The sequence below is a fragment of the Tiliqua scincoides genome, chromosome 6, assembly GCF_035046505.1.
Source record: "Tiliqua scincoides isolate rTilSci1 chromosome 6, rTilSci1.hap2, whole genome shotgun sequence".
NCBI lineage: Eukaryota > Metazoa > Chordata > Lepidosauria > Squamata > Scincidae > Tiliqua > Tiliqua scincoides.
This window is the reverse complement of record NC_089826.1, coordinates 5147574-5175303: the sequence shown is the minus strand read 5'-3', so window position 1 is coordinate 5175303 and position 27730 is coordinate 5147574. Positions and strand designations below refer to the sequence as shown.

The window sequence follows — 27730 nt, the reverse complement described above, 5'->3', positions numbered from 1 at the left end:
CTGAGTGAAAAATAAACAGAAACCCCTAGCATTGCCTGAATAGAAAATGGTTAAAAAGAATTCATTTAATAGACATTTTTCCAAATTAGGTTCAATGCATATTCCAGCATTGCTTTATGCAGATGATGCAGTGCTGGTATCCTGTACACCTATTGGACTTAAGCGACTTTTAAATAGAACTTCTGACTATCTGAAATGTAATAAACTCGAACTGAACTCTCAGAAAACCAAAGTTATGGTCTTTTCAAAATCATGGAGTCCAGGCACTTGGTCTGTTGGAGGGGAGAAACTGGAATAGGTCAAAAGCTTTAAATACCTTGGAATTCACTTCCACTACAATCTTTGCTGGGGTACTCATCAAAAATTGGTTACCAACTTGGCCCGTGTCACTTTGCAGAGCACCAATCGATTCTTTTTTAGTCAGGGCAATCCTTATATACCAGCTGCTCTCAAGGTATTTAATGCCAAGGTATCGGCACAGCTCCTGTATGGGTGCCCTATCTGGATTAGCTCTATAAATCACACCCTTGAGAGTATCCAAGCTAAATTTTTGAGGGCTATTCTGGGTTTACCTAAATCTGTACCATACTCTGCATTATGTTTGGAGACCGGACAATCGCTCTTAGTATCAAGAGCATGGCTTTTAACCATACGCTATTGGCTCCAATTACATTATAACGTAAAACCAGGCAGCCTCCTATCTAGAATGCTATCTGAGTCTGGTTCTTCTAAACGGTATAGCCAAATTAAATAAAAAATCGAATCAATTGGCTTTTCATTGGATTTTTTAAGTTTCTATCCATTCCCTGGATTTTTTAAGTTTCTATCCATTCCCTGGAGTTTATCAAAGGGTAAAGCAAAGAATGCTAGACATTGAGGCACAAAACCTCTTTGAACTTGCTTCTAGAATTTGCTCCCCTCTTAATTTCTCTATTCCGCTAAAGTATGGGCAAATGGCTCCTTATCTGAGTATTCTGATTAACCCTTCTGAACGTCGTGCAATCTCTTTGGCAAGATTCAATGTGTTTCCATCCAAGGTCACAGAAGGCAGATATAGGCAAATACCATATAAAGAACGCCTCTGCCCTTGTAATTTGGGAAATGTTGAATCAATCATACACATTCTTTTTTATTGTCCTCGGCACACTAGATACCGCCACACTTACATGACTCCACTTCTCGGCAAAATGAATGGGCTTTCGGATGAGGCAAAACTGAAGTGTCTCCTAAATGACTGCTCACCAGATGTGCTAGAGGGAATTTCTAAATTTTTACTATCAGTGATTTCTAAGCCTTCTTAATGTAATTTGTCAAAAATGTTGATATTTTATGTTGAACTGTAATGTTTTATTACTAATTTAGTATCTTAACCCCATTTTGATAAACGGGATTAGGGCTAATTATGTTTGCTTTTATGATTTCTCTATCTATGCCTAATAAAGGTTTATTCATTCATTCATTCAATAGACATTTGTAATCTTTCTTCTGCATGTTAAAATGAATACATTTGCTTTGTAGATAGATAAAATGTGCTCTTCTGTAGGCATCCCCATGTGATTTTCTTATCAGGTGATGACAGCCTATTGTTAAAGAGGTTTTGCCATTTCCTTTGTCTTTCAGTAACCTCCCAAATCCAAAACAAAGTGAGCCAGAAAAACAGTTTCCCATATATATATTTCTGTCTTGCTCCGTTCTAGATCTTCAGTTGATCATCTGGCATCTACATGAGAAATGTGGGTAACTTTTCTACCATGCCTTCTTTCCCACAGTTTCCTGCTCCTTCCTGTTTCCCTTTCCCCAGTTCAACAATAGCAGCACAGCCCTTGCCTCAAATCTTTTGTGAAGCTCTTACTTCATAAGAACATCTTTTTGGGTCAGTTCAAGGGTCAATTTGGTTCAGCTTTCTGTCTCCAACAGCAGCCAGTCAAAGGCCACTGGAGAAGTCCACAAATAGGGCATGATGGACACATAAGAGTCTTGCTGAATCAGGCCAAAGGCCCATCTAGTCCAGCTTCCTGCATCTCACAGTGGCCCACCAGAAACCTGCATCCTGGTGCCTTCCTTTGCACCTGGCATTTTAAGGTAGCCTACTTCTAAAATCAGGAGGTTGCATAAACCCATCACAGCTTGTAACCTGTGATGCACTTTTCTTCTAGAAATCTATCCAATCTCCTTTTAAAGACACAAAATCCTCTGTATCTTCTTGAATCTGGTCAACTTGTGATTTCAGCAATTGCACCTCACAGCCACTGATAGATCTGTCCTGCATCCAATCAGTTTTAAAAGCCATTTATGCTAGTGTCCATCATCATACCTTGAAATGAAGTCAATAATGAAGTCATGCATGGTTCAAAATTCCATCTAATGCCTATCCCAAACTTCACTGAATAACAAATGACCAACTTGATGAGCCCGGGTTCTAGTGGTTTGAAAGTGAGCATGAATGTGTGCAAGACAGAATCCTCTCTCTTTATTTAGCTTCTTTGCATTGTTGCAGTCAAACCAACCTTCCCCTCCCTTGGCGGCAGCAGAACCACATATTGTCAAAATTCAGACCATTGTTTTCTTTTGACTGTCAGAATGTTCATTAATATTTTGTGACATGACAGCAACTCAGTCAATTGCACTCGCAACTTGGGTAGGGGGCATTGCAGAGGCAACATGCAGTTTTTAGCCTATTATATTAAAGGCTCCTAGTTCTGTTCTAGCAAACCAGCCGGCTGCCTTTAATCAAGCAGAAGACGAGCCGCCCTGCGTCTTTGATCTCACCAGGTTGGTGTCAGTTTGCAACATCCGGTTGATCAATGCATTGCTCTTCTATTTCATATTTTAGGGAATTTGGGGGTGCATGTCCATAATTAATCATTCAGGGCTAGCAGGGAATCCTGCTCTATTGGGGAGGGTGGGGTTGGACAGCAGCCAAAGCCTCTTCTGAAATATACAGCCCTTTGAACTTCCAGCCGGGTTCCTACTCATTTACTTCATCACAAGTGTCATCTGTTGACAGCCTGGTAGAAATAACATTGTTGCTTTTAACTGTCACCCGCATTCTTCATCTTTTTACTCCTGAGAATATTCCCCTTGTGCTTAGATTAGTGTCTGACTGTTGCCAACAAAATTCAATGAACTGTCTAACAGTTGAACAGAGGGCCCTTTCTATCGAAAATTCCTACCTATCTCTCATTTAGCTGACACTCTTCCGTGCTGCCCTGCCACTTTTTTTTCCCTTGATGTCAGTCTCTCGCTGCTAGATACAAGTGTATTTATCACACAATTATCATCAGCTTCCTGACAGTTTGAGTATTTCCAGACATATTAAAGCATCCTACAATGTCACATGGTTTCTGCTATCATAAGATATGGGCCTCTGCTAAAATAACAGGCACTGCTTAGTGAACAGAAGAACAGGCAAGCCCTGCTGGATCGGGCCAGAGCAGTGGCGTTACTAGGGTTTGCATCACCCAGGGCATCACCCCATGATGGACTTCCTCTGGGTGTGGTGATGCACCACTGCCCCGCTCCTGCTTTTTTTGGCTATTACTTTTGGTAGAATAGAGATACTTCAGTGCTGTTTGTTTCATTGCATTCTGCACAAAATTATGCATCAAATGATATATAACATGACAATATTATTTGAAAATACCAAGATTTAAATTTTTTTGGCTAGTAGTGGTGTCACCCCCCCATGTGTGTCACCCGGTGTGGCCCGCACCCCCTGCACCCCCATAGTGACACCACATGGCCAGAGCTCCCTTTAGTTCATGATCTTTTTTCTCATAGTAGCCTGACAGCTGCCTCCGTGAAGCCCGCAAGCAGGCAAGAAAGGCAGGCCTCTCTCCCATCATTGCTTCCCTGCAACTGGTATACAGAGACAGACTGCCTCTGTATCCAGAAGTAAAGCATAGCCAGCGTGACTGACAGCCCAATCCTATCCACAGTTTCCTGGGAGTAAGCCCCATTGACTGCAATGGAACTTACTTCTGAGTAGACATGTATAGGATTGGGCTCTAAGTAGCCAATAATAAGCCTGTCCTTCCACTTCTGATGAGGGGGATTACTACCCCCCTGACCAACAGGGCAGAGCCAACCTAGACCCACTGGCCTCCCACTGGCTGGACTAACCCCTTGATGAAGACAGCTACAAATCAGCTGGACCTTAGTGCATCCCTGTTCACCCAGAAGAACCTGGGCATGCTGATCCTCAACCTCACAAAGATCAAAGCTGGGGATGAAAAAAACGACCATAGACAACAGCCAGACCTGCATAGCTTATGTTGTCCAGATTGGTTGTCCACTTTTGTACCTTTTCCTTCAACATGATATTCTTCCTGAGGTATGCATGCAGGTCTGCTTTTCCTGGAGAACATTTATTGAAAGGTACACAATCTCAGAAACAAGGAGGAATTGGGATTCCAACCAATTTAGGGCCCAATCCTATGCAATTTTCCAGTGCAGCTGTGCCAGTGGGGTACGCACTACATCCTGTGGTGGAGAGGCAGTCACAGGGGCCTCCTCAAGGTATGGGAACATTTGTTCCCTTACCTTGGGGCTGCATTGCTGCTACACCGGTGCTAAAAAGTTGGATAGGATTGGGCCCTTAATCTGCTCACCACTCTCAACCTTCAAACCTGTAAAAATACAAGTTCTATCTAGGACCAAAGTATGGAATTTGGTTAGTCAGGTACTCTGGTGAACTCAGGAAAGGGGGATGTGTTTCCTTGAGAAGAAAAAAATTCAAAGTTAGAAAAAGGGAAAACAAATCTAACCTGTAATTTCAATATCAGTCATGCGTGCGGGATTTATATCGGTTTCAAAAAGAGGTCAAAGTCCAGCTCCAACTCTCACAGAAGGTGCAACTGAGGCTGCCCTTTAAATCTTTGATGTAAACTAGACTTCTTCCACGTGCAGGCTAACTGACCCTTTGTTTACTTTCAATCAATAACCCAACACTCAAGTTTTTAACAAACACTTTCTTTAATTTGGACCAGCAGGGCTTGGCATGGTGGTGATGAAGGTGATTCCATGCCTGCAGCCAGCTGGCTTTCCTGCTTAAACAATGCCATTCCTCACACTGGGCAGCCACTTCCTCTAGAAAATTGGGGCACAGACCCAACTGGAGACCTCTGATCTAGAACTGCTGAAAGAGACCACCATAAAGAGCTGGGGGAAAAAAACAAAACAAAACTGGAAGTGATTGAAAAGGGGAATCTAGATCAAGAATGCAAGCCTAAAACCTCTTCCTGGTCCCACTCTGGATCAGCCCACTGGTGCTATATAATAACATTGGCCCATTGGTGTTATCTAATAAGAAAAGGGCAAGCACACTAAAACCAATGGCATGATTTAGAGTTAGTCAATAGCTAAACTGGGATGCAGCTTTGGAGTGACCTGCCATAATGGCTTTCTGGGCATATGAAGCAGAAGCAGAGCCTCCTTCTTTTACCACCTGGTGTGCCCACAGGCCCGGAGAGCGTTTACACTGGCAAGGTGTAATGCTCTTCCATCAGCCTTGTTACCGGGCAGGTTCAGCGGTACCCCCTACTTAGAGAGGAAATGTAAGTGTGGTAGGAATTGCGTTGAGACTTTAATGCATACTTTTTTTTATTGCCCGCTACATGTTGTGTCACGCAAGAAATTTCTAGGTCCATTGCTAGCTAGGATGCAGGGCTGGGAGGATTCAACCATGCTTCAGTCTCTCCTTTCCACTCCTGATCCTGAGATTCTGGATAATGTTGCTTCCTTTTTATCTGGGGTAATAGCCAGGCAGAGCCCTGGGACTCTGGGCAGTGACTGATGTTTTTGCTTATGTTGTGTTGTCTTTGTACATTCCTGTCTTGTTCTGTTCTTTCTCTGTATTTTATGCCAATAAAGGTCTTACTGAACTGAACTGAACAGAAGCAGAGCTTGGACAGTTCTGCAGGAGCATATTTGCAAAAACATGGGAGCATATTTGCCTCCACTGTGCTCCACTTGTATGTGTGGAAATGCAGGAAATATTTGTAAGGTGGAACATCTACAGTCAAATATATCTTTTAAAATTAGTAAAATAGGGCCTAATATTCATTTCTCACAGGAGGAACAAAAAAGAAACAAATGAAAGAGGTAGGCGAGGCATCAATCTATCCTCCTCCTCTGCATCAACCTTCATCTTTGAGGAGACAGAAGATTTATTGACTGTAGGCAGCCTCCAGGTTTTAGAGGTAGTCTATATTTGAATACCAGATGCAAGGGAGTGGCAACAGGATAAAGAACCTTGTTGCCTTGTGAGCTCCTGGAGGCATCTACTGGGCCTCTGTGAGAGAACAGGAAGCTGGACCAGAGGGACCTCTGGCCTGATCCAGCGGGGCTCTTCTTATGTTCTCATGACCCTGGAAGCTGACCAGAGGGACCTCTGGCCTGATCCAGCGGGGCTCTTCTTATGTTCTCATGACCCTGGAAGATGGACCAGAGGGACCTCTGGCCTGATCCAGCGGGGCTCTTCTTATGTTCTCATGACCCTGGAAGATGGACCAGAGGGACCTCTGGCCTGATCCAGCGGGGCTCTTCTTATGTTCTCATGACCCTGGAAGATGGACCAGAGGGACCTCTGGCCTGATCCAGCGGGGCTCTTCTTATGTTCTCATGACCCTGGAAGCTGGACCAGAGGGACCTCTGGCCTGATCCAGCGGGGCTCTTCTTATGTTCTCATGACCCTGATCTTCTGCCCACAAGGCTCCCACTTGATGCTAAAGGTTTCAACCCTCGTTCCCTCCCATCACTCCTCTGCTCAACATGGCAGCCTCCCAAGACTGGAAAAAAAAGGTTTACATTTCCATTATGAATCTGCCTGTTCCATTTTATTGCTATATACAGAAATGGTATTTAGCTCCTTGAAACAGTGGCTTGATAGAAGTTGTTTGCATGCATGACGTAGTCCACCTTGTTCACAGTTAAAATAGAGGGTGCCTGCTTTGAATCATAACAACAGAAACCACATAAACATTAAGGAGAAGAAAAAACTCTGTTGTTTTTACTTTTTGAAGTCTAGGCCCTTAAACCCCCTCCTCTCCTTTTTTCCGTCCTTCTACCACTCTCCATTTTGCCACTATTCTGCCCTCCTTCCACCAACTGCTGCTAGCAGCTGCTTCTCCTGAACAGGCTGGCTGTGGCCAAGGAAGAGGGAAGGAAGAGGCCCTTTTTACCTTATGCCTTTGGGAATCCCCCCCCCCCAAAAAAAAAATGACACTTGACCTTCTGTACTGCAAACATTCATTGTGTCCACTCTCACCACGAAAGTGGGAATCTGGCATCCTGCGACACTTGGCAAAACAACAAAGTCTTGCAGCACCTTCATGAATAACCCATTTATTTCATCAGAGACTCTTGCACAGATCACAACACACTTTGTTCGCAGAAATAAATTGGCTAATCCTGAAAGTGTTAACAAGATCTTTTTTTTCCTTTTTACTGTAGCAGACTGGGGGCCCAATCCTAGCCAGTTTTCCAGCCCTGGTGTAGCTGTGCCAATGGGATTTCTGCTTAATCGGGTGGTAAGAAGGTAATTACGGAGGCCTCCACAAGATAAGGGAATATTTGTTCTCCTGCCTAAGGGTTGCATTGCAGCTACACCGGAACTGGAAAGTTGGATAAGATTGGGCCCTGAGGGTCCTATCCTGTCCAACTTTCCAGCACCTGTACAGACACAGTGCAGCCCCGTCGTAAGGGGAACAAATGTTCCCATACCTTGAGAAGGCCTCAGTGACTGCCCCTCCACCACAGAATGCAGCGTACATCCCACTAGCACAACTGCCCCAGCACTGGAAAATTGGATACGACTGGGCCCTCACTCACTTACCCTGCAGGAACACAAAACTGTGATGGGTAGACAAGATTATGATATCATGTCTAGTGTGGCAATTTTCAAGCAGTGTGCCACAAAGGTCTGCAGGTGTGACGTGGGAGTTTGGAGCACAGTGGTTGAAGATAGCTGAAAAACTCTTCCAGGTTCTGTCGCTCCAGGGCAACTATCTGTAGCAACGAATTATCCAATAATAATAATAACAACAGGTATTTATATACCGCCTTTCTTGGTCTTTATTCAAGACTTTATTCAAGGCGGTTTACATAGGCAGGCTTTATTTAAATCCCTTATTAAATAGGGATTTTTACAATTTGAAAGAAGGTTCTTTCTTTCAAGGACCACTACATTCAGGTGTTTCATTCCGATCTGGCTTCACATTCTGGCCTCCATCCTCCCACACTCAGAGCAGATGGAAATAGCTTGGCTTCAGCTTGTCAGCTGCTTCAAGGTTGCACGGTGCCGGTGGCCTCGAACTGGCGACCTTGTGGATGTTATCTTCAGGCAGACGGAGGCTCTACCCTCTAGACCAGACCTCCTGCCCACCTCCACCCTCTTCCAACCCTCTTCCTCCACCAGCTCTGCTACAGAGAGTTGCCTTAGGAAAAAAAAAAAAAAGAGCCACAGAACCCAGAAGAGTCTTCCAGAAGTAACATCACAAGTGGTGAAGACTGTAGAGAAGATGATAGAAGTCAGCGTGCTACAAGAAGGAAAACAACAACAATTGCTGGTCTAATATATAATCCCTGGTTGGCTGGAACAACCTAAAGGAGGTAACAAAAAAGAAACAACGGCCTCTGAAGCAGCAATATTGGGGGACCCACAAAAAAGAGAGGATTAAAGATCTTTCAAGGTGTCTCCCCGAAGTCCCTACTTTTAGTGGAAAAATTAAAAATGGGGAACATTTGGTTGACTGCTAACAAATATGGCATGTCTGGGTAGAGCTTGTGCAATCTGCTTAATTGAGATACTTGCTGTGAGTTTTGTGATAAGCATCATGGTTCTTAAGATCCCTTTTTTCTAATCATAAATATTGTGGCAGGCACACTAGTTTGCAGGATATTTCCCTCCACCTCCTGAACTTTTGAAGTTTTTAAAGCTACTACTGGATCGGAAAAACACAATTTGACTTAAGAGCCTAGAGCCGATCCAGCGTGACATGACTATGAAGGCTGAGATGGCGCTTCCGTGCTAAGCCCTTATCCTCAGCCTCGTATAAACTTCCTCGAGCTGTTGCCCTGGGGCGGAAAATTTCTCATGCTTGCTACCGAGCCCGTGGGTGAAATCTTGCTGGGACTTTGAAGAAAATCCATTCAACCATTTCTTTAAGGTGTTTGAGCATGAGAAAATAGTAATTATTCACACAGAGAAATGGAGACTCCTTCTTCTCTCGCACCACAATACCTGATGTGCTACAAAGGAGCTTTCCAGGGTCTATTATTTGCCACGGACTTTAAAGTCATCTTCCCTCCCATCCCCCACAAATCCCCTCAAAACCACTTAATACTTCTTTAGCCATTATTTTTTTTTTTTGCCTGTGTCCATTTCTCCTTTTCCCATGTATTTGCCCAGACCATTTTAGCAGCTCAAATAGAAAATCTAAATGGCACCACCCACTGAATTGACAAGAAGCACTGTTCATTGAGCCAATCTCCTGCACAAGCTTGGGAGTTGCGCATCTCAATTTCATTTCATTAAGCCTGTACAGGAGTAATACCCTGTGGTTTGTGTGCTGTGGGCCATTCTCATCTGCCTCTTGCCTTGATTCACGTAATCATACCCCAAGTCCACCTCCTGAGATAACAATCTATCTTATTTTATGTCCATTCTGCTTGTCTGATAACTTGTAGAGTTATCTTCCCCACTGATATTCGGAGAACTTTATGTTGTTACCAGAACCTAAACATCTCCCTCCACAAACCCGGGAGCCATCAAATCACTTGGTAGCCGTCTGTACTGACTTAATTCTCCATCAAAAATTCCAGGCAAATACATTATTTTGCACAATCGTGACTAGAGCTATCAGTGGGACGTGATGGATGAGAGCAGCCAGGTAGATTGGAAGAGGCAATCTTTCAAACCAAGATATCATTGTAGCCTCCATGCATCAAGCTAAGAGCACATTTGAGCTAAGAGCTCAACCTTTGGCCACAACAGAAACTTTAATTTTTTCCATGTGTCATTTGCTCCTGCTATTGATAACTTTAAAAAAAAATGACAAAGCAAGACATTTAATGCATCCTGGAAAAGAGGTAATGCAGCTATGGAAGGAGCAGTAATTGCGTATCTGGAAACCACAAGTTTAATAAAACATGGGTTGTGATTCATTTTAAAGTATGAATTCTCAAAGTTTGTCTTCCTAGCCTCCTTAAATCACAAAGCTGCAAGTTACCCAAAGTGAAGTAAAAGCAAGTGAGTCCTCACTTGCACTGCAGATCAGCAAGACAAAAATAAATAAAACAGACAGACAGACAGACAGACAGACAGACAGACATAGTGGAGTTGAAGTTTCACGGGAAAACAATGGTTGTATTTCCACTGGTTCTCAAAACGATCAATTATGAGTGAAGCACAATACTTCAATCTCCTGGCCCAGGACAGATGCTGGAGCCATGGATGAAACTGCCTCCCACCCCAATTTTGCACAGAAAGGCCTGCCACTGATTTTAGGAATCTGTGGTGTAAAGATTTTAAAAAGCAGCTTCTGGACCTCCTAGAGGCATTTGATCTTTTATTCTGCTTGTGGCAAGATTTTTATTCTGCTTGTGGCTGAATAGCAACACCGGTCTTAACTTCAGATCCATTTTCAGTTTTCTTGCTGATTTCTTGGCCTATTTGGGGCAGCACTTTTCTTTCCCTTCATGCAACCGAGTTCAGTTCAATTCTTGCATTTTATTGTCTCACTTGAGCCACGTAGAAAGCAGAAAAACCATTACATATCTGCCAATATGTTCTCAGGATTTGAAAGGAAGGCTTCCCAGGAAATATATGAGATTGTTTTACACGATATGGGTCTATTTGAGAAGCACTATTTCATCTTGAACAGCACGGCTTCGATTTCAGTTGTAGAAAGAAAATCAAAACCAAGGCTTTTGACAGTCACGTTCCAAGGATGCCTATGGACTGGCACAAGGAATTTTAACAATGGCACCATTACAGAACAAATGGACTGGGTGGATCTTAGTGATTATACAGGGACCACCTTTCAACAGTCCACTAAACACTCAGGCACAGTATACTGGGGTTACCGCATTCCACACTGCCAGAACAAAATGACTTCACATGTGGACGCTACCCAAGTCTGTGTTGCTTTAGGTGGGCCGAAAGAAAGCTCACGATTAATTAGCTGACAATTATAGCACAATTAAGGATGGGTTGCTTGATTAGGTCAAGGGATTACTTGGCCTTTTTACTCTGTTGTTTTCAGGCCACATGTGCTTTTGAGCAGGAATTCAACTCTGTACAGACCATTGTCAGCAATGAGCCCAGTTCACTAGAGAGATGATATCCAGATCCGTGGCATAACTAGAGCGGATGCAAAGCGCAAAGTTTTGCAGGGAGCCTCACCGCAGTGTGCGAGGGGTCCCTCCCCTTCAGAGGCATTCCAGGAGGCAGAAGCCAAATAGAGGTGTCCGCCTCCGTTTTGCTCTTGCAGCCCGAAATGGCTCCAAAGGGACGGGGGAAGGGACACTTGCGTGCCGTGCTGAGGCTCCCTGCAAAATTTTGTGCTTTGTACCCCCTCTAGCTATGCCACAGATCCCGATGAAGTTTCAAAAGCCTCTCCATGAGTTATACCAGTGGTGTTGGGGGGGGGGGGTGGAGGGCTGCGCTGAAGACACCAACAAAATAAAATCCTTTTAGTTTGGCAAAACAGGTATTTGGATTTTTCTGTGCAAAACAATGGAAGTAATTTTGCAAACTCCAACTCCACCACCTTGCTATTTTCAGTAAGTAGATTCTTTGTACATATGTATTTAAAGAAATATTTGTCTCTTAATTTGGAATATTCAATGCTTCTAATACCTCGACTGTTCCAAGGATCTTTTTTTAAAAAAAAAAATGAATCCATTTGCTAATACATGCAATCAGTGGTGTAGCTAGAGGGTTTGCAGAGCACTAAGTTTTGCAGAGAGCCTCACTGCAGCATACAAGCAGCCCTTCCCCCTCTGAAGCCACTCTGAGTAGGGGGAGCAAAATAGAGGCCTATGCTTGGCTCCAAATAAGGGTGGAGGGGCCACTTGCATTTGCCTCCCTTATTCTCCCCTCAACTGGAATGGCTCCAAAGGGGAGGGGCCCCTTGCACGCTGCGGTGAGGCTCCCTGAAAAACTTAGTGCTTTCCATCCCCCCTAGCTACGCCACTGCATGCAAAATGCACTGCAGCAGCAACTGTTACCCTGCACATGCCTGATCTCATCTGATCTCGGAAGCTAAGCAGGGTCAGGCCTGGTTAGTACTTGGATGGGAGACCGCCTGGGAATACCGGGTGCTGTAGGCTTATACCAGAGTCTTTCGAGACTGAAGGTTGCCAACCATTCACAGTCCAGGACTGCCTCTTTCTCTCTAAGTTCCAACTCCAGGGTTCCTGGAGGAAATAGATTATCTGGATTCTTTTTCCATCTGTGACCCGGTTTAGGGATTGATAAAGCTTTGGTCTCTCTGGTGGTTGACATACACCAGGAACTGAAAAGGGGGAGCACAACCCTTCTAGTTCTGCTGGATCTCTCAGTGGTGTTCAGGATCAATGACCATGACATCCTTCTACCTGGGACTGGGCTGTAGGGCAACATGTTACAGTGGCTTTGGCCATACCCAGAGGGTCAGTATCAGAAGGTTGAATGACACCATTGCCTTTGGCTTATGTTGTCCTGCAGGGCTCCATCCTGCCTTCCAAGCTCCTTAACCTTGTCGTCATGATGATGATGATGAATACCCTGCTTAATCTAACAGCAATACAAATAGAAAAAAAACAGATACAGTACAAGTATAAAACATAAGCGTTTAAATGACCTAAAACAATATACAGCTTAAAAATCTTATTAAAAGCCAGCAGAAGACAGTAAAAATGTAGCCCATAAAAACAATCAGCATGAAAAACCTTAACCATCAATATTAAAAGCCCAAACTCAAAAGGTGGGTGTAAAAAGAAAAGTTTTTAGACTCTGCCAGAAAGCCTCCAAGGTTAACATCTGCAGGAAACCACTGGAAGAGGACACCTGAGGGCTTGGCTTGGGGTGTTACCAAAATGCACACAAGCTGTACATCTCTTTGCTTCTTGAACTGAAGAAGATGTGAATATTCTGAATTGTGGTTCAGAGGCAGCTTCTGCCCCAGCGGCAGCACCAAAGGGAACTTCAGTTAAGATACCTAGTTAGCTTCTAAAGGAGAACAATGTCAAGGAAGCAATTTCCCTTGTCTTCAAACATATGCATCTCCTTTTAGATCTTCACAGCTGGAGACTGGCAAATTGGAAAAGGTGTGTGTGTTAACTCAATGTTGCGAGTATATAAATTGTCATAAAATGCAGTGCCTGTCTTGGAAAAATAAAGCAGGGTGAGAAATGGTGGCTTTTAAGTAAATCACTGAGGGCCCAATCCTATCCAATTTTCCAGTGCCAGGGCTACTATGCCAATGGGATATGCACTGCTTCCTGTGTTGGGAAGGCAGTCACAGAGGCCTCCTCAAGGTATGGGAACATTTGTTCCCTTACCTCAGGGTTGCATTGTGGCTACACCAGTGCTGGAAAATTGGACAGGATTGGGCCCTAAATGGCTAAAGGTAGTGGAGTAGAGAATGTGTTGGACCTGATCTAGGGCTTCAAATGTCTGCTCAGTTATGGGGTTTACTGGATAGATGAACTTTGGCATCTGTCACTATCCTTCAGCCAAACAAGTTCCATAGGGTTGTAGAGAAGAATAAGGGCCCAATCTTATTCAACCTTCCAGCACTGATGCAGCCTCAATGCAGCCCCAAAGTAAGGGAACAAGCACTCCCTTACCTCCAAGAAACCTCAATGACTGCCCTCCCACCACAAGATGCAGTATATGCCCTGTTAGTACTGCTGCATTGGGACTGGAAAGCTGGATAGGATTGGGCCCTAAATCACAGTGGGACTGCCTTCTAGTAGGCAGTTTCTAGTAGGATTTACTGGAAGTAGAAATATTTGGGATCAAACAGTGTGTTGCCAGCAATGTTCCCTGTAACAGCTGATCCCTTCTGTTGCTGTGTGGCCTCACAGCTGTGTCGCTATGCTATCTCCTGATGCTCAGCAAAGACATCATGTGTCAACACTGAACATCCAGGTTGCCAAACTCCAAGTTCACACAGATTAGCAGGAACAGTGATCATCAGAACAGATCAGTGATCATCAGAACAGTAATCATCAGCTCCTCTACCTGAGATACATGTCTGGTCTGGATAAGCAAGGTCAGATGGAACCATAGATAGTGCCCCCCCCAAAAAAAAGGGGGCTTTAATCTCTCCTCCAGCCTGAGTAAAATGTGATTATAGTCAGCTTCGGTCTAAGCCAGGGGTGTTAAACTTTTTGGCAGGAGGGCCACATCATCTCTCTGACACTGTATTGGGGGCTGGGGGGGGGGAGAATTCATTTACATTTCAATTTTGAATAAATTTACATAAATGAATATATTAGAGCTGGAACATATGAATGAATGAACGTCTTGCAATAGCTTAAGGCCTATAAAAGACCTTGCACAAAGCAAGGCCGGCCTTTCCTTTGCTGCCACTGCTGCATCACAGATGTGAAACAGCAAGCAGTGGAGGGAACCCTTGTCCCACAGCTCACCTGAGAGGTTGAACAGTTGGCTGTCACACTGAGAACAGTTGCATCAGGTCAGTGCAGGCTCCAGCAAGTCTCGGGAATGCCTGAAGCTCATTGGAGACTGGGGGCTCCCTGAGGGCCGGATTGGGAGTCCTCAAGGGCTGCTAGTGGCCCCTGGCCCAGGGTTTGGGCACCCCTGGTCTAAGGTCTGACTGCATCCTTGACTGCATTGCCCACAAAGTTGAATGGGCCCTTTGCACCATTAAAGGAATTGAAAGATCTCCACCCAATAATTATGTTCTTTACTTGTCACAAGGAATCCACCTCATATTCAGCCAATCTTGTGGATAATCCTTAACATAGTTGAAAGCATATGAAGCTGATTTATGCAGAATCAGACCATATTGATCCTTCTTCACCCTAGCACAGGGGTGCTCAATAGGTGGATCGTGATCTACCGGTAGATCGCGGAGTGCCGACCCCCCCCTTCAGGTGCCTCTGGGAGGAAACGCCGGGAGTAAGGCCCATTGTACTCATTGTGGCTAGGATTGCAGCCTCACAGCCTAATCCTAGGCATGTCTAGTCAGGAGTAAGTCCTGTTATACTCAGTGGGGCTCAAGGTACACCAACATACATTGTACACATAAATGTTATATGTTATGATGGCGCGAACATTGTAAAAAAAAAAAAAAACTCTGGTAGATCTCCGGGCCTTGCTGGGTTTCAAAGTAGCTCTCAAGCCAAAAAAGTGTGAGCACCCCTGCCCTAGCATATCACCTTGTCCAATGGCTGCTTACTTCTACTGCACCTTCTATATAAAATTTTAATTGTCACTATCACCATCATTGTCATCATAAACACCTACACTGACTGGCAGCAATTTTCCAGGGGGCATTTTCCAGGCTTATCCAGAGACTGCCAGAAAGTATGAACCAGAGAGTATGAACCCTTCTGCACATGAAGTGTCTATTCTGCCCTTGAGTTATGGCTCCTCTCATTCTGGACAGTTATCAAAGGCTGCCACGTACGTGGTGAGTTCCAGTACTCACTGTAGGAATGACTGCTCAAGTCATTGTTTTCCCCAATGACTGCAGATGCTACCGTGATGATGGTTCACTATGGTCCTCAAGATAGTTTGGAGACCCTGCTGCAAACTCAAATAGCAAGTAACACCCAAATTAGTCCTGTCACAGGCAGCTCTCTGAGCCAGTTTGGATTCCCAATGCTGCATACAAGACCTGCCAATAAAGGTTGTAGAGAGATGCATGGAAACAGGCAAAACACCAGCTGCCCAGGCCACCCTCTCCTTCCATCTCCAGCCAGTTCAGCCCACTTCTGCAGTCGGCTTGCCACAGGGGGAGATTTGCAGCCAGCATCCACATCTTGCCAGCCTTTTATGCTCCCAGGGTCTGCTGCCAAGCCCTAGGTTGGCACAAGTTAGTGCTTGCTCCTTAGGCAAGTAGGGTCACTACAGTACAGACACAGATGGTTTTCGCATTGCATCAGAGTGGGGGAAAAAGCTTACTGGACTGCAGAATGCAAAAGAACTGGAGGATCAAAACTTGCAAATGTCAAATAGCACCTGCCACATGGGAAGGCATGTGTAGTGGTGTCGCTAGGGAGGCATGGGAGGTGCAGGCCGAACTGGGTGACACACATAGGAGGGTGAAACCATTACTCACCAAAATTTTGAAAATCTCGGTATTTTTGAAGAATACCATCATGTTATATATCAATCGATGCATAATTTCATGCAGAATGCAATGAAACAAACCACATTGGAATATCTCTATTCTATCAAATCCCCTGGGGGCTGGGGGATAAGAATAGGCCCTCAGTTTGGATGTACTTGTCATAAGAGGCAACTAAACAGTCACCGGGTAGATGGGACTCGATAGCCTGGGAAGGCAGCTCATCTGAGAGAAGGAAAACTCTGATCTCAAACCTCCACTGCCTTGTGGCTACATCCAGTTATGGAAAAGGCTTCAGGAGTCAACCTCGAGGCAAAATCCGGAGCTGGAGTCCCTGAGGCAGTTCATGGCTGAACACAGTCACGTTTTGGCAACTCCTGCGACGCCACTGGAACCAACCGTATTGGCCTCTGCCTCTCCATTGGACCATTTCAGCGACGTGGAGAGGGGGCATTTGCTGCATGGGTAACAGTCTATCCTCCATATCTACTTTACCCAGGCTTCGCGCACTGGAGAGGACACTCTGTTCCAGAACCACCACTCAGAGCGCGATACCATCGTCTTCTGAGACTGAAGGATACCAACAACAAATTCTATCAAAAGTTATAGCCAAAAAACCAAAGGGGAGGGGCAAGGGGACATCACCATGCCCACTCTCTGGGCCACTGCCCCACCCACTGCATGGGAGGATGTTCATCATAGGGGTGATGTGCTGACCTTGACACAAGCCCTAGTGATGCCACTGGGCATATGACACGGTCACGCTTCTTTTTCAATATGCTGCCAGTTCAGAGCTAAAGTGGTCCACTGAACGTGGTCAAATTGTCCTTTCTAGGTGACAGTTGAAAAGATGCAAAAAACCCAGACACTTCTGGGTGATGATGGGATGTAACCCTGTAAGTCTCTGACTATAGAAAGACTCTTGTGGTCCCTAGACAGAGAAATTGATTGGAGAATAAGCTTTTAATGTCAGAATCTAAAAGGATCTGCATGGGGGATGGACAGATCCACCCTTAAGGCACATTAAAGTGGCCATGCCAAGCACAGGACTGGGTGAATATGTGAGCAGTTGCTACTTCTGGGGCTCCCTCATTTTCTCCATATTCACATCAATGCCTGTAGGACTGATGTGGACACTCCTGGTCCAACCCTTGCAGGCTTTATAACAAGCATACTGTGAGCAGAAGAGATGCCAGCAGCCTCCCTCCTTTGACTCATGTCTGCTGTAGCCCTTCAGGTTGGCATCTGGTGACTCAGCTCAAGTGCTGAAGGACCTTGGTCTGTTCCAGTCTGCACAGCCCCAGAGCTCAGTGAACCAGGTGCCAGAAAGAGAGAAGGTTGAGGAGGACCTCAGCATTGCATGCTCGGAGATGTTGAGATGTGGACCTTGCTGTTGCACCCCTGCAATGCTTTTTTAGCTCATTAATCTGTAAATCATGAGATTCTATTTTGTTCGGTTTGCATAAAGAGATGCTCTGTAACCAGCACACCCTCCTCCAGAGACTGATTGATCCGGCAATGTTCTGCACTGATTTTTGCACCACTTGAGAAAAAAGAACAACACATCACGTAGGGCCAGGTGTCACCATTTCACAAAGGGGGGGAAGACCCAAGGAGGATGCTGTTTCCTGACTTTGCAAAAACAGATGAAATCTTTTTCCAAATGACATCTGGATGGTCAAGGGAATATTAATGAGTGGCTCCTGCGAGCCTAATAGACAAAGAGACTATAAAGCAGAAATAGAAGTGCCGTTCTTTAGTTCCATCTGCTGCAAATGACTATCCTGCCCGGTGATTCTATTGATTTGCCTGCACTATATCAAATTTTAATCACCATAAAATATAGGCTTATACAGCTCTGCCACCAACAAGCGCTCTTTGCAGACAACTGATTATTCTGGACATCCCTGGAAACCTGTGAGAGAGGGAAAACTGATAGGTACACAAAGAGGCTTCATAAAATCCCCCTTCCAATTTATTCATGCAAAGTGAGTAGGACACACTGTCTTTGGAAACTAGCCTATTAGGCTTGGAATGGAAGCAGGGATAGTTGAAAGGGGCCAGAACTTGTGCATTCTGCTGAGTTGGGCACATTTAGAGAAGGACTGGTGTAGTGATTCCATGTCTAATAATAGCACTTCAGAAGGTACAATGGTGGACACCAGAGGAAGGGCCACTTCAGCTGTGCCTAAGGGTTGGCAACTCCACCTGAATCTTGCTTTTCTGGAATTTTGCTTTCCAATATGACAGACGGTCTCGCCTCAGAATCCATGGAGGTTCTGAAACTGATCTCTCCCCCCCCCCCCGCAGACACAGAGATCTGTGGATCGGGGGGGGGGCGGGTCACCAATTAAATGCCTTTAAAATGAAAAGCACACCACAATTGCATTTCTTACCTTTGTACAGCCAGGGTTTCCAAACCCCATGAGCTAAAAATAGCTCAAAGGATGCACTTCTGAATCACATGGATGTACCTTGCAACCAAAGTTGCACCTGCAATGTCATTTATGGCCCATCAGCTTCCTGTATCTCACAGTGGCCCACCAAATGCCCCAGGGAGCACACCAGATAACAAGAGACCTGCAAGGCCTCCTGGGAATTGTAGTTAAGAACATAAGAATAGCCCCACTGGATCAGGCCTTAGGCCCATCTAGTCCAGCTTCCTGTATCTCACAGTGGCCCACCAAATGCTTCAGGGAGCACATACGACAGCAAGACACAACCTGCGTCCTGGTGCCCTCCCCTGCATCTGGCATTCTGAGGTAGCCTACTTCTAAAACCAGGAGCTTGCACATACCTATCATAACCCGAGATGGACTTTTCCTCTCGAAATTTGTCCAATCCCCTCTCAAAGGCATCTAGGCGAGATGCCATCACTATTTCCTGTGGCAAAGAGTTCCACAGACTAATTACACACTGGGTAAAGAAATGTTTTCTTTTGTCTGTCCGAACTCTTCCAACACTCAATTATAGTGGATGTCCCCTGATTCTGGTGCTATGTGAGAAGGAAAAGAGAATCTCTCTATCCACTCTACCCATCCCCTGCATAATATTGTATGTATCAATCGTGACCCCCCTCAGGCGCCTCTTTTCTAGGCTGAAGAACCCCAAACGCTGTAGCCTTTCCTTGCAAGGGAGGTGTCTCGGCCCAGTAATCATTTTGGTCACTCTCTTCTGCACTTTTTCCATTTCCATGTTATCTTTTTTGAGATGCCGCAACCAGCTCCATTGCTGTCCACCTTCAACTGGCAATGATAAAAATAAGCTCTTCTAACAAGCCAAACAGAGCTGACTGTTTTAAACAACAACAGTTGAAGGGTGTTATCATCTTACTCCTGCTTTTGTATGCATGATGTTTTAGTCTCAGTATTTTTATGCTGTGATTTTAGTGCTGTTTTAGGATTGTCCTTGATGAGCTGTATTTGCATTAAAAGAAAACCTGCTGTGAACTTTTTTTTTCAATATTCTTGTTTTGAAGTTACTTCTCTCGCAGTTTTTTTTTAAAAATAACTACTTCAGTTACAGATGTTTTAAAGCACAAAATGGAAATCCATTAAACAATATTTCATACTCTCATTTCAGACACAACTACTAATTTGCACTTATATATTCTCTTTTCAGCTCCTCCAAAGTCTAACGCACACAGTGTAAATTTGTATGCTTTCCTCAGCATCCGTGAAACTTGGTTACAAAAACAAACACTGGTCCTTGTCAACGTGACAAGGTCTAAATATCGAACTGAATGGGGTGCAAAGCAGGATCAAGACCTCTTGGTGCCTGAAGCTGCATGTCAAATGCTGCTCTCCTTACCTGGAGATGGGCCTGCCTTTGCTCCTCCAACCCCATGAATGGGAAAAGAAAGAAGGAGACAGAGCAAAACAGGAAGAAGCAGTGGCATAGCTAGAGGGGGTGCAAAGCACTAAGTTTTGCAGGGAGCCTCACTGCAGCGTGCAAGCGGTCCCTCTCCTTAAGAGCCATTCTGGGCTGTAAAGCAAAACAGGTATACCTTTGTTTTGCTCTGTTCTGCCCTGAATGGCCCTGAAGGGGAGGGGGCAGGCTGCTTGCATACTGTGCTGCGGCTCCCTGCAAAACCTAGCGCTTTGTATCCCCTCTAGCTACGCCACTGGAGGGGAAGCAAGTGATGGGCTAGAGGTCATCCTTACTTCTGCTCTGTTCTCCTCTTCCTTTTCTAATCAGAGCATGGGAGGAGGAGAGGCAGTACAGGTGAATGGGCAGATAGACATGGTGCCCCCCCCCCAGCCTCAGTTATCCTCATGGATGGGCTGGACTTCCCCTTTTTGGATGCAAGAAACAGGAAATTCTTGGAAACAAGGCACATTATATACTGCAGAGCAGCAATTTCCAATCTTTTTCATCTCATGGCACCCTGAGAAGGGGCTAAAATCATCAAGGCACACCATCTTGCCAGCAGTCGGCTCACATCCCCTAACAGCCCTTCTAATATATAACCGTCCCCCCAAACTCCCATTGCTGGAAGTCTGTTTGAGGCAGAGAGACAGGAGCTTGCTAAGTCTGCCTAGTGAGTTACGGTCACAGACCCAACATTCAACCTAGTGAGTTAACTCATGGCAGAGGTTAACCTGAACCAGGGATTTCCTGGTTCACTTTTTAAGATATTGCTCTACAGTAGCTTTCTTTGAGACAGTGAGCTGTAAATCAAATGAAATACTGTGGTCAGAGATTTTGTGGAATTTTGTCAACAGCAGCAGCTGCCCTTATACTTTGGGCATTCATTCTGTGCAACATATACCAAATGCACAGAAGTACAGATTCAGAGTTACACTGCATTCTATTACCCAAGTCCATTGCTGGTAACACTAACGCATTTCATAATGACCCCATTGGATAAACCATTGTTATTCCCATTTTACAGACAGGGAATTGAATATGGGGACAAGGGATTTCCCAAGGTTCCTTCTGTCCCCGAAGTAATTCCTGTTCATGCCACATGTGTACACATACAATACTGCACTGCTCTTATATGTCAAGGGAGATCTAACTCAGTGGCACACCTAAAGGGATGCAGGGGATAGCAACTGTACCGGGCAACAAACTGAGCTTGACACTAGCGGCCAAAATTGTGAAAACCTTGGTGTGTACAAATAATATCGTCATGTTGTATATTACTGGAAAGGTAATTTTAATACTGAATGCAATGAAACAAACCAAGTTGGGATATCTGTATTCTATCAAATGTTTTGGCCAATTAACCAGAAAATGTTTTCACTGTGAAAACCTTGAAATGTGTGAATAATACCATTTTTATATTTTGGAAAGGTAATTTAATGCTGAATGCAATGAAATAAACGGCTCTGGAATATCTGTATTCTATCGAAAGGTATGGCTAATTACCCAGAAAACCTTTTGTTTATTTAGTTAATAAATTAAATTTGATTTTGTCATTGGGGGGGGGCGCTACAAAATATTCTTTCCAGGTGCCTTAGTTATGCCACTATCTCATTTTTCACTTTTTTAAAAAGTCTGGGTGTGACATCACCTCCGGAAGTGACATCACCTCCAGGGTATCATTTTGCACTCTGCACTGGGCTACACTATTAGCTATGCCACTGACCTGATTTCTCATCCATTTCTAGGCATTTTTTGTTGTCTAAACAGAGGAAAGTGAAAATACATTTCGTGCTTCTTTGATGTTGGTGTTGGCCCTTGATTTTCTAACGCAGGCATTTCAGCTCTTACTTGCTGTCCTAAGCACAGTGTACGTATATATGTATATAAGGTAAAAGACTCTTTTCAGAGGGAAATCACTGTGAATCAAATTGCTGCAAATTTTAATCTCCTCTTCTTACAGGCTCTTTTGGTTCAAGAGATTGCCTGCAAACAGTCCATTAAGGTCCTTATTTCACACACACGGCTCAAAGCCAAATGAAAATGCGTTAAGGGCAAATGTCTGAAATGCAGCAGGCTGCAGAACATTTTATTTCACTCATGGGTCGGACATTGTGTCAGTTGAACTATTCAATTCATTATTCCATGGACATACCGCTTGCTTCTTTTACAGTTTGGTAACAGGCATGAGGTTTTATGTTTCTGACCTCTCCCTGCTAGTGCAATCTATGAATGCCTACTCAAAAGAAAGTTCCACTGAGTTCAACTGGATCGACTCCCAGGTAAGAGTGTATACAATCGCTGCTGAAGTGGTTCTTTGGTCCTTGCTCATTCCTCTGGATGGCAATTCACCTGATTTCTGGCTTTCCCTTAACATCACCTCCAGCAGTTCAACCTGACTTCCCAAGTAAACCACCCAGGAGAGTCCTAACTGTGAGGAACACAACACCCCTTGCTGGCAGCCCAATTCCAGTTCTGGACAGGACCTCAGGTATGGTAGAGACAGTGGTTCCAGGCTAAACCTCAAGTCCAACAACATAGAGTAGGTTTGGCAGCCCAAGCCTTCCATTCACCCATTGACTTTTGATATATATTTTTCATTTTAAAATAGCACATATTGGGGGATGCACAATAGGAATTAAACCCCCACATTAGGAAATAACAAAGCCTCCCCCTGATCTGATTTTGCCCCATTTTAAACACCCCCCACACACACATTTCCTAATTAAATCAAAGCATCATTTGAGGCTGGTTGTGTCCATCTAACTAGACCCTAAATTGTCTTCCTACAGACAATGCCCACGTTTTACAAAATGGAATCTGCTATTCCCTGTTAGCAAGCACATCATAGGCAATGGTTTTCTAGTGAAAGGCTTTGAGAAGTGATTGGCCCAAACAAAGCAGCATTCAACAGTCCCTGGCAAGTAGTCAATACCGCTCAAAGTGGTGGGTTGCAACCCACCATTGGAACAAAAAAAAGGATAATTTCCACTTAAGGGGAGTAACCCAGGAATGGGTGACCCAGCGGCGTCACAGCAACTGCGACGCCAGGGGCACCCAGTTTTGCCACCCTACCTGAGGGGGTCTGCCAGCCTTGGAGAGGATCCAGGAGGCCAGTAGTCCCCTATGCGGGTCTCCCCTAAGCTCTGTTTCGCTCTGATCTGCAGGTTGGAGTGACTACCACTAAGCTGGATTGCTGCGGCACCACAGGGGCACATCCCCCCTCCAAGTCCCCGCCACCGCAAACACTTGCAGTCGGTTCTCAGACCCCCAGTGAGTTTGAAAACCCTACTGATAGGCAATACTTACCTGGTTCACATGGACGAAAAATTACTCAGTCAAACCCATCCACCCTTCAAATTCCGCTTGTTAAAAGGTAGAGTAGTCCCTCCGTGACATCAGAGAAGCAAAGCCAACCACATAAGAATGCAACATCACCACGTACAAAGCCACACTGTGACAACGGAGCAAATCTGTCACTCATCGTCAGACGCTATTTCCAGTCAGTGAACAGTGGACGTACTAGCGAGAATAATAACTGACAGAATTCAGCTCTACCACAACAGACACACGCTGAGCAAAGCCTAGGATGACAAATGTCTTTGACCACATTGCATTTACTTAGCTGAGGGTATGAGTGTGCACTGATAGCCACAAGACGTTTTAAGTTAGGAAGTGCTTGCATGCATGGGGCTTTTAGGGGGTAGGAACTGAGTATGTCCAGGTTAACCTTTGCAAACCCACCTGCCCACTCAGTTGAGTTTACACTGGCCCTCCAACCAAATCTCATGCTTCGAAACACACCAGTGAGGCAGGAACCTGCCGCAATCACAATGTAACCTCGAAGGGATGACAGTGTGAGGGTTGCCCATGCCTCAGTGCACCTACATTTTAAGAAAATGCCAGCTTCATTTCCATTGCATCAACCCAAGACCTTGTGCAAGCATTCCCCAGTAAACATAGTGTATGCACAAATCCTGCCTAGACTGCGATCCTATAAGTCAGGGGTGCCCAAACCCCGGCCCTGGGGCCACTTGCGGCCCTTGAGGACTCCCAATGAGGCCCTCAGGGAGTCCCTAGTCTCCAATGAGTCTCTGGCCCTCTGTAAATTTGTTGGAGCCCGCACTGGCCCGACACAACTGCTCTCAGCAGTTTGACCTCTCGCTCCCTCCACTGCTTGCTGTTTCACGTCTGTGATGCACTAGCGGCAGCAAAGGAAAGATCAGCCTTGCTTTGTGCAAGGCCTTTTATAGGCCTTGAGCTATAGCAAAACCTTCTTTCATTCATGTATGGTCATCTTTAATATATTCATTTATGTAAACTTATGTAAATTTATTCAAATTTTAAATGTCAATTAATTCTTTTTTCCTTCAGCCCCCGACACAGTGTCAGAGGGATGATGTGGCCCTCCTGCCAAAAACTTTGGACACCCCTGCTATAAGTACTTAATTGTCTAGGAATATAAATCTTTCCAACAGAAAGAAGAAGCACCACATTTCCATTTATTATCAGGAGGGCTTAGGAATACAAGGACCATTCTTGCACCTAGAAAGACCTTCTCTGCCTGTTCCCCCCCCTTTTTAAATACTACATTAACTATCACGGATAGACAGTCTAATAATTACCCAATGTGCTTTCTAATCTGTTCGCGTCAGCTACAGCACACTGGAACATCCATTTGGCTCTGCGCCTAGTACAGACAGCCACCCTGCTGTACGGCTCAGCTGGCAAAGTTTTAAGTGAAATCAGCTCCAGGATGCTCCAGACATTATTGACAAAGCACAGGAAGTATAGGTTAGCCCTCAAGCAACTGGATGCAGTTTCGTTGCACAGTGAAATCTAAATTGCTGGAGAGCTAAATTGGGCAAGTAAAGAGATTTTTAGCTAACCCAGAGATCAATGTTGCTCTTCGGCATGTTCACTCATGAAGTCAACATGACACATACATGTGGATCACTGGATCACTGGGGTGCATTGCTCAGCGGTGAGTAATGTGCTAAGTGCAGTCCTGGAGGGAGGGTCATGGCAGTAGTAGACCTCTCATTATCTGAACAGGGCAAATGCCCAAGCATGGAGCTTTGCATTCCTCCGGGATCACGCGGAAGCCTTACTCCAGGTTTGCAAGAAGCACAGTCAAAGACTGCGAGGCTTTCCCCATTTGTCCTGGAGTCATGCAAGGTTCCACAGTTATCCAATGAGTGCGGGGGTGGGGGAAGGTGGATTCGTGCAGGGATGGGGGCACCATCTTGAACCTTTGCCCCAGGTGCAAGGCTCGGGAAGTCCGCCACTGGGTCATAGTTCAGCAGAAGAGGAGGACGGTTTGCAAACGAAAGGTCCATAATCAGGCAACAGGTACGAGGACTAGGAACAACCTCTCCCTGAAACTCTAGAGGGCTCCTGCTACTCAGAGAAGAAGGCACTGAGCCAGAAGCAACAAGGGTTTTGAGCAGCTGCAACAACTTCACCTATTCATAGGGTGAAGCCTGGAGTCTGGGGGAAATCAGGGGTGCTTCATGAACTCAGACAGACACACAGCCAATGCAAAAAGCTTTACCTCTGTGGTTAATGCTGGTCGGGACACTGGGCTGTGGCTGTGTTTAGGTTTTGCTGTGGGGCGAGGCATGTACACAGGAAAGAAGGCATGAGGGAACGTCCCTCCCATAGGTGTTGCTGACAAGTGGCTCTATAAACTTCCCACCACATATAGTGAGCAAGCACTCTTTCAGGCCATTTGAGCATCTGCACACTAATCAAGTATGCACATTAAGTGACAATAATGGCGCTGGTTTCACAGAGAGTACAGCAACTGGTTAAGAAGTATATTTTTCAACAAAAAAACGAGCGGCTCCTTTGTTTGCTTCCCACCTGCTGGCCACTGTGGTTGTGTTTCAATAACGCAGATAAATCCCAGATAAATCCTTAGCGTGCAGTCCAACTTACCTCCACTAACTTGTTGGCGTGTTCGCGGAACACTTGAGCATATTCCTTGACTTCTTTCTCATTACCACTCTTGGCTGCTTCGATGAGAACCAGTAACGGAACGTTGGTCTCCAGGAAGGAATCCGATATATGGTCCATCACGGCCTTCCGCAGCTGTGATAAAAAGAAACAGAGGGCAGTGAGAGGCTGACCGTTTATCTGAACATGTTGAGGGCAAGTTCTGCTGCTGCTTCCCATTATAGATGCATATGCCAGGTCTCACCGCACTAGCAGAAGAATTGGTTTCCAGCACTTTCTTGATAGTTCCTGGATAAGAATTTAAATGCATGGGGACAAAAACTACAAAACAAAACGAAAACACACTGATCAGGGCTGGCTGAACAAGTTGTAGTGACCACAGATCTCCTTGGCTTGAACAAGACTTTTTTATTATTATTATTATTTACTCATTGAATTCATTCAGATTCCTGCTTGCCCAGTTCTGAAAGGCTCAGGATAGTTATCAAGAGAAGGAAAAGCCAAGATAAAATAAATGGAGAGATAACACCGAACAAACGGTGAAGGACAATATCTGCAGCTGCAAAAGTTAAACTTGGATATCAAAGATGATCCCAGGCATTGTGTTGCTGGAGGAACAAAAGCCAAATGACACCATCCCCTCCCCCTCTCTACAGTGGCAAAATAAGATAAGGTGGATTGAAGGGGGGGTGCACTTCTATTAAATAACAAGGGAACATAGTTTTCAGCTGTTAAACAGTGGAACAAACCACCCAGAGAGGGGAGCAGGAATGAGATTCCCTTCCTTAGGGGCACCTCTCAAAGATGCTGAGAATAGGGCACCTACCCTGTCTTGGTACAGGTGGATGACAATGACTAGTGTTGTTATCTACACAGTACTTCGCAGAGAAACGTCTGCTGTAAGCAGAAAACGCAAGTCTCTGCCCCAACCTACATTTACAAAGTGGGAGATAGGAAGGCGGGGAGCGGGGTAACAAATAATGAAGCAAGGGTAACTACAAGGCAGGGATGTTACCAAATGAAGTTGCACATAATTGACAGTCCAATCCTAGAGAGGACTGCACCGTCCTTTACAACAGCAGGACACAGCTCCACAGTCATAAATGGTCAAATGGCATAAACACATAGCATGCCACCTGCGGCCATTTTAGGCCCACTGCGGCAGCTGGCAGCAAAGGTAAACTGGCTGGGGGTTTGGCAAAATGAGGTGAGAAGGGGGAGGGTTGGGCAAGTTTCTGGGTGGGGAGGGGGTCAGTAGGTGGCAGAACAGGAGGAGAGGGTGCCATTGGAGGCTACTCAACTCCACACTAGAGATTTAACACACAATTATACAACTAATTTACAAATAATAGCAGTCTATCTTGCTTTTCGTCCTCTTCTCCAGACAGACCCCACCTCCATCAGAACTGTTTCTTCTGAACTCTCATGCAAACAAGTGACCTACTCTTTTTGAGACGAGTGTCTTTGGAATGCCCTTGCATGCACGGTGAAAGGTATAGTTAACAGCTTTTACATATGCAATGGGATACCAAAAATTTAGCAATCCATCAACAATAGCCTATAAGAAATGACTTGACAAAATCATTTGTTAAACGTGA

At 45.0% G+C, this 27730-nt stretch overlaps 1 protein-coding gene and 1 pseudogene across 1 annotated transcript in view; one reads left to right on the top strand and one right to left on the bottom strand.

Moving 5' to 3' along the window:
* The window catches only part of CTNNA2 (catenin alpha 2), a 459234-nt gene that overhangs the window by 93082 nt on the left and 338422 nt on the right, over positions 1-27730 (bottom strand). The window contains exon 8 of the mRNA XM_066632254.1: positions 26115-26267. Within this exon, the coding sequence (XP_066488351.1) occupies positions 26115-26267 (153 nt within the window). The remainder of the gene's footprint in view (positions 1-26114; positions 26268-27730) is intronic.
* Positions 12214-12333, top strand: LOC136656266 (5S ribosomal RNA; annotated as a pseudogene).